General features: G+C 56.3%; 1 protein-coding gene and 1 non-coding gene across 2 annotated transcripts; both read right to left on the reverse strand.

The window, feature by feature from the left end:
• Window positions 1-482: 482 nt before the first annotated feature.
• RANBP1 (RAN binding protein 1) lies at window positions 483-8502 on the reverse strand. Its single transcript, XM_036449665.2, has 6 exons — window positions 8330-8502; window positions 6937-7073; window positions 4162-4319; window positions 2264-2392; window positions 1415-1480; window positions 483-910 (listed from the first exon to the last, which is right to left on the reverse strand). The coding sequence occupies exons 1-6, from the start codon at window positions 8342-8344 to the stop codon at window positions 789-791; spliced, it is 627 nt and encodes a 208-aa protein (XP_036305558.1). The 5' UTR covers window positions 8345-8502; the 3' UTR covers window positions 483-788.
• Window positions 1257-1381, reverse strand: LOC118725786. Its single transcript, XR_004990126.1, has one exon. It is a non-coding gene; the product is annotated as a small nucleolar RNA SNORA77 (small nucleolar RNA).
• Window positions 8503-8696: the final 194 nt, after the last annotated feature.

An 8696-nucleotide genomic window follows, 5' to 3' on the forward strand; every position in this document is an offset into this window, starting at 1 on the left:
CAGATGTCCGTAATCCACCCAGAGGGATGCTGGGAACAAGTGGATTTCTCTGTCGATGGCAGTGGGGCCGAGGCAATGCAACAGCCTGGATTGGGTGCTGTGGTACCGGCCTTTCCCTGGCTGAGGGCTGACTAGAGACAGCTTAGCCGAAGCCTGGAGACCTGCTTGGACACCTGTACCACAGCCAAGGAATCTGGTGATCTTCCTTTCTCTTCCCCAAAGGCAGAAGAAAAAAATCCTATCTACTCACCGCCTGGCCTTCAGGAGGCAGTACCCAGCACTGGTTTCCCTCAGCCCAGTTGCCCCACTAGTACCAGCTCAGACATACCAAGGCCCCAGTAGCCAACAGTGGGCCAGAGTCCAGAGCAGAACAAGTGTAACCAGCAGGGGCAGACCCAGAGGGCCACCCCAACACCATGGAGCCAGCAGGAACCCACACAGCTGCCAGGACAGGGCCGGCGCACACGAGGCCCTGCCCTCCGTGAAGGTTTCGAATGAGTTGTTTATTCACTATGTTTGATGACTATAAATAAGTGTTTCCACTATGGAAAAGAAAGTTAGCACAGTACATTTTCATGACTGGGGAATGGATTTTCTGGTCGTCTTCGATGGGGCAAAAAAACTTAAAAAAAAAAAAAAAAAAAAAAAAAAGCCACCTGAATGTTGGAATTCAGTTCTTTATATAAAGTCCCTTGTAAAAACAAAACAGAATAAAAACAAACCGAAAAGAAGGGGCAGGGCAAATTTTTTAAAAAAGGAAAAAGGAACAGAAAACAAGGGCAGAGGACTTATTGCTTCTCCTCAGCTTTCTCCTTGGTCTCCTCCTCTTCGGACTCCTTTTTCTCCTCCACCGTAAGAGCTTCTAGCTTTTCAGCCACTTTCTCGGCATTATCGTTTTTGCCCGATCCTCCTGAAACACGGGGACACAGTAAGAAAAGAGAAGCCCATTCTCCCCAGCCATGCTGAGGCGAGATGCACCTGCCTCTTGGGAGCCTGACACACTCCCCGCAGGCCGGGCTGTTGTTCTATCGCATGTCTCCACCCACCACACATCTGGGACCTCAGGCGCTCTGCTCACTTGTGTCTGGTCACGGGCTATGGCAGCCATTATCAGGCCCTGAATAAGCAAATGGCCATGAGGACCTCTCAGAGTCCATTCAGTCAGACACTGGGACCTGTCCACCTGCCCGAGTGCAGTGAGGCCAGGCCACTGAGCATGCGCGGGGGCCTGGATGGCCAGCTCACTCCCCAGAAAGCACCATGTCCCCAGGCAGCTGCATCACCCTCCACAGGGCAAGGTGGCCGCAGCCCCCGGAATGTTTCTGTGGCAGACAGAAAAAGCACCTGCCTGGGACTGCAGCCGGGTGCAGAGTGAGTCTGCAAAGAGGCCCCGCATCCACGAGCACCCCGTTACCTTTCTTTTCTCTCTCTTCGATCTCTTTCCTGCATTCTTCAAACTTTGTCTTGAATTTCTGTGCATCTGCAGAAAGAAGAGACTTCCTCAGAACCCTGAGAAGGGAAGGGGACAAGTCCAGCAGCTGTGAAGAGCCAGGGCTGGCTCAGGGCCTGTGCCATGGCCATTCTGACAAGTTGGGCCATCTGACATGACCCTGGGTGCACGTCTGTCCAGACTGTGCAGTGACTGTTTCTTAGGTCCCTCCAGAGGCTGGTGGTGATGCTGAGCTATCTCCTTCCATCTGACTCTGGAACAATGTGGACACAGCAGCAGTGTGATGGTCTCATGCAACCAAGGGCCAGGGCCTCCGCCCAGGTGCTCCGCTCTCCACTCATGGTGACGTGGCTGCTGGAGAGGCCCCCTTTCTTGGGGCAGAATTGAGGTCCACTCACACCTCCAGTGAGCTACCGGGCCGCTGAGCTCCAGCACCCACCCAACTTCTGCAGGGCCCACTGGCCACAGCTTTGACATCTGGGCTAAAAAGACACCCAAGCGGGGGAGAGATCAGCCTAAGCCTGTGGATCTTGGCACAGCCCCTGCTGGCACCAGGTGACGGGGAAGGGAAACCCGCTGGTGCAGCCTCCTTCGAGGGGAAGAGGGAAAGGCCCTGCCGGACTGAAGGGCACCTGGCTTGACTGCACTTAGATCCCTTCCTTGAGGGCCCACCAGATACAAGGTGGTAACAATTGCCGCCACAGCTTCCCAATTACCATCACTTATCCCTGAAAAGCAACAGTTGTTTCTGTTTGCAACCAACTGCTACACTAACACCGGCGACAGCAGCAGGCCCGCCCCCCTCCTGCTTACTTTCGGCGTTGAGGAAGCGGATGGCCAGCAGCTCAGGCTTGGGGCGCTCGTCAGCAAAGTCGGCATGTGTGTTCCAGACCCAGGCACGGTCACTGCCTGCGTTTGGCTTCAGCTCCATCATTGGCGTGACTGGAGGAAAAGCGCCATGAGGAAAATGCCCACCGCCACAGAGCCAGCTTACCCCCCGGCCACGCCACTCCAGGACTGCAGTTCTGGCTGCCGACCCAAGGTCCCATTTGGGGCCAAACAGGATGATTTCGGGCAATCTGGAATTTACCCAAACTTCTTTTAAAATGCCCCATGTTTGATTAAAACCAGGAACACCCTAAATCAGAGAACAGGGTGGCCCTGCTCCCTGACCATGAGGTACCTTGATGAGGATCTCTGATCCCAGTGCGGTCAAGGGCTCCAAAGCCAATGCAGCTGATCGATCACACCTGCCCCTTGGTGCAGGCTCCAGACCCAGGAGACCTGGGCACTATGACCAGCAGACTCAGCCCTTCCCGGGGACCTGACCCTTTGGAAGGTGGGGGTCATCAGAGGGCCAAAAGCTGAGAAGTGGGACGATCACCCAGAATGGTGAACAGTCAGAATCGCATAACCAATCTCAGCCACATAACTGGCAAGGAGTCCAGCAAGGGGGGAAGGGGAAAGGCTACAGGAAGTGGGCATATGAGCCTTGTAGACATGGTCACATGTCACGGAAGACATAGTCATGGCCAGAATAAGCAAACCTGCCCCATCTCCACAGGCTCCATATAGATCCAAGGGAGACTAGCTGTTCTGAAAGAAAAGCACCCCCAGTGCCATGCCCAGGGTCTACCAGTTGCAGAGGCCTCTAGGATGTGGGACAGGCCATGCCCAGCCCCAACACATCACCATCACCACCCAGATGAGTGGTGAGCAGCGTGCCTCGCAGGGCATGCACAGCCTCCTCCCACCATCAACCTCCGGGTCCATCAGGGCCTGTGGTGTGCACCAGGCCCAAAACTCACCTGCAACTCTCACAGAAGCGGCCTAGCCACCTGGCAAGGCTCTAAAAATAGCACAAGTGTCTGGAAGACCCCCGAGGAGGCACTTCAAATTGGGCTGAGAGGCAATGACAGGGAAGAGCGGACAGGCTGGGATGTGGAGACGGGCACACAGAGGCCGACTGGGCCCGAAGCAACTGTGGTACAAGGAGGACCCCCCCCCCATCACTCTGGATCCTGACAGCAGTCACCCTGTGAGCACAGGGGCCCTGCACTGTCAGACACGTCACACCGGAAATGCAGCCGGCCCTGGTCAGACACGGAGTCCAGGACACACTGACCTCAGTCACCTCTTCCCAGGCCAGGCCTCGGGTGGCTAACCCTAACCACCCCACTGCCTGAGCCCGGCGCTAACGTCACACCTGCCTGAGGGCTTCCACCCGCCTCACCCGCTCCTGTGAAGCTTCACGGGCTCCGAAGGGCGAGGCCGCCACCTTCTCCCCACCCCGCTCCAACCCCACGTCCTCCCCAGGGCACACCATGGGGGACAGAACACACCAACGGGTGGGAAGGCTGCCGCCCGGGCACTTCACACACAGAGGCACGTGAGCACACACACAAACGCACTCACACGCCCTTAGGCCGGGCCTGGTTCCGAGGCCACACTGGGGCTCTGCCTCCATCCCGCTTGGTCCCACCTGCCCAGTGTCCACACCCCCGTGGCTATAAGCTTCTCTGCAGGTCTGCTCTGAGTTCTGAGGCACGTTGGCAAACCTCATTTCCTAGTTTAAATTAAAAGAAAACACACACTGTGAGCGTGCACTCGTGGGCCCCAGCGCAGCCCGAGGCAGGCTGCCCGCGGTTGGAAGCTGCCCGATGCAGTGTCGGGCGGGGCCCAGAAGGAAAGCACAGCCGGGGGGCACCTACTATAGTGGTTGGCGCAGATCTTCAGGGTCTTGTCCCTCCGCATGAGGAGGCGGATGGTCCCCTTCTCCTTGTGCTTCAGGAGCTTCACGTCGCCCGTGCCCCGCTCCTTCCATTCCGGGAGGTCGTTCTCGGAAGCGAATCGAAACAGCTTCGCCCGCCTTCGAGAGAAGCCATTAGGTGAGAGCTTAGACACACAGAAAAGGCGCTTCTTTTCTGGGTGTTAAACAGCTGCATCTGATATCTCAACGCACACCCGTTCCTTTCTTTGCACTACAAAAACTACAAGCCGCTGAGACCGGTTTGGCTCAGTGGATAGAGCGTCGGCCTGCAGACTGAAAGGTCCCAGGTTCGATTCTGGTCAAGGGCATGTACCTTGGCTGCGGCACATCCCCAGTAGGGGGTGTGCAAGAGGCAGCTGATCAATGATTCTCTCTCATCGATGTTTCTAACTCTATATTTTTCTCTTCCTCTCTGTAAAAAATCAATAAAAATATTTTTTTAAAAAGAACTACAAACCAAAATGTCACCAAAAGAGCAAAAAAAGCAAATTCCAGTTTTAACATGATGATAAGAAAGAATAAAAGATTTCTACAGTCACATCGTTTTCACTTTTTTTTTTCCCAGTGAGGGAGAGATAAAGAGATAGAAACATCAATGATGAGAATCATTGACTGGCTGCCTCCTGCATGCCCACTTCTGGGGAGGGCGGGTGGGGGAGAATCAAGCCCACAACCCAGGCATGTGCCCTTGGCCAGAATCAAACCTGAGATCCTTTAGTCCGCAGGCGATGCTCTATCCACTGAGCCAAACCGACAAGGGCCTGTCACAACGTTTTCTAACACAAAGACCTGACTCATCGGCAAAATAGTTCACCTGTGTCTCCTGAGGTGTCTGTGAACATGGTACAGGACTTCCTGGTGACCGGTGGGGCCACAGGGAGAGCATGGGAGCAGACGGAGGCCAAAGACCCCTGCCTTCCACAGAGCCAACCTTTCCCTCAGCTGTGAGATGCCCCCTGTGCTTCCCCAGCCCCCTCCGGCCACCGGGCTCTGGCCCAATACCCGGACTGCCTGCGAAGAACAGGGCCTTCCTGGGCCCAGGCAAGGCCGCCCCCCAGCCCTGGGCCCCGCAGTCCTCCCAGGGCTCAGGCCAACAGCCTCCATCACCAACCACACCTGCCCTTTTGCTTCCCCACAGGATCCCAACTCTGCTACTCCCTTTCCTGCAGAAATTCTGCTCTCCCTGAAACTCAATTCTGGTAAGGGAGACCCCCAGGGCTTTGACCGCAAGAGCCACACACAAAGGCCAGACTTACTGGCCTCACTTCCCTCAGGAAGAGCCTGTGTCTAGGACACCAACAGTACTCCCACCCCCACAGGGACAAGGAGGTGACAGTACTAGCACCACCAGCAGACCTCACTCGTGGGACAAGCCAGCCCTGGCTGCAGCATCATTTCTGGGCAGAGCAGAGACTTGGAGAACCGCCTTCTGAAATCAGAGGGGCTCATCCATCTCTTCTGTCCTGCCGAGGCCGACCAGCAGCCCCTGCACATCGGATGGATGGATTCCTCCAGCACAGCTTGACTGTGGGGAGAGGGCTAAGGGACTTCCCTGGCTCAAGGGTCCAAGCAGCCTCACTGCCTGCCTCATTAGGCTTTTATTGGAATTTTTATCTTTAGATACAATCAGTAGGGTGAGTAATCTTGCGAGAACACGTTTACTGTCCTTAGGCAGGGGCATCCAGGGATTAAGCATAAGGATTCCAGTAAACACGGGGGTCTATGTAAGCACAGACTTGTTTGGGAAGATCAAGGAATAATCCGAGGCACCACCTTCGACACTCCCCTAAATGGGAATTATAAGGGCAGACGGCCTTCCACACACTTCCCTTTATCAGAACGTCCTCCTTACAAACTTTCCAACTGAGTCTCTGTGCTCCCGACGCTTTCCCAGGTCCTTGGGGGTTGTGGGGAGCTGGTCTCCCCAAGCTCCCTTCCTTAAAGGGATGGGTCCCAGGGTTGGTGAAGCAAAGCACTCACACCATAACCCAGTATCTTGGATAGGTTGGGGAGGGGGAGGAGGGAGGAGTTCCACAAACTTGGACGGGGGATGACTACACCCTATTTTCATGAACTTGTAGCCTTTCCTGCAATTCTGAGCATACCCAATAGGCCACGGGTCAGACATCTCAACAACACTGCTAGTTAGGCACTGCTTCCGAACAACACCAACCGCCCCCTCCAAAAACTATGCCTTGTAACTTCTCATTGAGGGTGCCAAGAAGCACTTTCAGAGGAACTTTTAAAAAGTAACCTCAGTAACTGTAACACTACCCGCTTTCGTTTGGAATTCCAGGCATTCTTTTGTGCATTAAACACAATGAATCAAGGATTCACAAGATTCAGAATGCTAAAGTCCATGTGCAAAATAATAATAATAATAATAATAATAATAATAATAATAATAAAAGACAGTAATAATAGTAGACTCCCTGCTCAACCCAGGCTGTGGGAGTCGGCAGGCCATGGGGAGCTGCACCTCTGTGGACAGAGGAACAGCCACAGGACACCAGGGAGCAGCAGGGGTACCCAGGAATGAGTGATGGAAGCAGTGGGTTGCAATAGCAGCCTTGATTAGTCATCACACGATTCCAGGACCTTTCTTCAGCCTCTGTCCGATTATAGGTCAGGCCAAGGCCTGGGCACCCCCCGTAAAAAGCACCAATTCTGTCCAAAACAGAAGATAGCCACTTCTCCAACAGGATCAGTTACTTACATTTTGAAAAGTTCCTCTTCATCTTCTTCCAGGGTTTTAATTTCTTGCTCAGGAAGAGAAACGATAGGCTCAAACTGAGGGTCGTGGTTGGATTCGTCTGCGTTCTCGGTGGAGGTATCGTGGTCCTCATGGGTGTCCTGTGGAGGGAGGTGTGGAGAGGTGACGAATGGCCCACAAGCCAGGGCTCCCCAGTGTCCAAAGCGGGCATCCCCACCAGTGAATGGCCTCACCACAAAGCAAGAGATGTCGCCTACAGCCTTTCACACTGGGAAAGGTTTGCATGTCAGCCCAGCACATGGTGGCACTCGCACCCTCCTCTGGATGCATCCATCGCATCTGACCGGGGTTCCTAAAACTCAGCCACCTCCTACCCAAGTGGCCTGGGAGAAACCGCCCCACTTCTTTGAGCCTCAGTGGTCTCGTCCGTAAAATGCAGACACTGATATCGCCAAGTTTAGATTAAAGGGCACAACGAGGGACTGAAAGAGGACAATGTGACAAGAAAAGCAAAAAGCGACCCGCTGAGTTCGTACTGGCTGAGGAAAATGGGTGCTCTCACTTCCTAGGCGAAAAAGTTGGGGCTGCCAGCTCTCACAAGGAATTCACAGTTCTGTCGGAAACTTTACCTTGGTTCGGAAATTAAAGTCAAAAAGAGCCTTAAAATCCCGGTTCGCTTTAGATAGGACACAAAGGACCTTATCTTAGGTACAGAACACACGGCTTTGATCCACAGAACTGTAAGAAACCCGGGCCCTTCATGAACAGATTGAAGCCGAGAAAGAAAAGATAAGCCTTCCCTGCTTTCCCCGGTTGGGCAGCACTGCGGCGGCCAGCTCAGCAGAGCAGACGGCTGCTGCCAACAAAGCCGGGGGCCCCCGCCCTGGGTCCGCACGTCCAGGACTCCCCCCACCCACCCCCCCGCCCCGGACCCCGAGAGCGCCCGCCGCAGAGGCCTTTGGCCGCTCGGATTAGGCCAGAATGAATGAAGTGCGGCGTAGACCACGGAGGGAGGGAGGGGAGGGGTGCACGATCTCGGTGGCAAGCCCGCATGTGGGCCGAGCCGGAGGAAACCGGCCTGCGTCCTAGGAGAGCGGCGAAGTGAACACGAGACCAGTTAAGATGGGGCGGTGGGGCCGCCCCAAGGTCGCGTAGACACCCGCAGACCTCGGGCCCGAGCCCGCAACCCCAGGCCCCGCGCATCCTGGCTCCGAGTGTGTCGAGACCCCAGGCCGCAGTCCCCGCAGCCCGACCCCGCGCCACGGCGCCCCGCAAGCGCCGAGATCGCAGGCCAGCGGGGGTTGGCGGCAACGGCGCGGGCCGCCCACGTGGCCGCCGGTAGCGGCCTCGGGCCCCCGGCCCCCGCCCATTACCCTCCCCCCAGGCCCATCCGCACCTTGGCGGCCGCCATGGCGGCGCGGCGGCGGCGGCGGAGCGGCTGGCTTGGTCGTTGCTGGCTCCGGGGCCTCTCGGCGGCTACTCGTAGCTCTTTCACTCCGCGTCTGGCGCCGGCGCCTCCCGCCCGCCCGCTCGTCCCTCCGCCCAGCGACCCGAACCCTGACCCCTGACCCCGGAGGCGGGAAACGCGCCGCGATTCAAAACCAGCGCAGCTTTATTGGCTCAGGCGACGGACATTGTCATTGTCCGGCCCGCCCCGCGCTTCCCGCCAAAACGCCCGCGGCGCATGCCCGGCCCTCCCGGCAGCCCAGAGAGCGTGCGCTCCCGACGGCCCTCGCGCGCACTTCCGCCCCGCGGCCGCGCGG

Source organism: Pipistrellus kuhlii, unplaced genomic scaffold (assembly GCF_014108245.1).
Source record: "Pipistrellus kuhlii isolate mPipKuh1 unplaced genomic scaffold, mPipKuh1.p scaffold_m20_p_20, whole genome shotgun sequence".
NCBI lineage: Eukaryota > Metazoa > Chordata > Mammalia > Chiroptera > Vespertilionidae > Pipistrellus > Pipistrellus kuhlii.

Bases quoted from the DNA above. Each gene is read 5' to 3' on its own strand.
- RANBP1 (XM_036449665.2), bottom strand. The intron at 4,320-6,936 runs GTAAGTAACTGA...CTTCTCTCGAAG, and splicing joins GAAGAGGAACTTTTCAAAAT to GCGGGCGAAGCTGTTTCGAT. The intron at 1,481-2,263 runs GTAAGCAGGAGG...TTCTTTCTGCAG, and splicing joins CCGCTTCCTCAACGCCGAAA to ATGCACAGAAATTCAAGACA.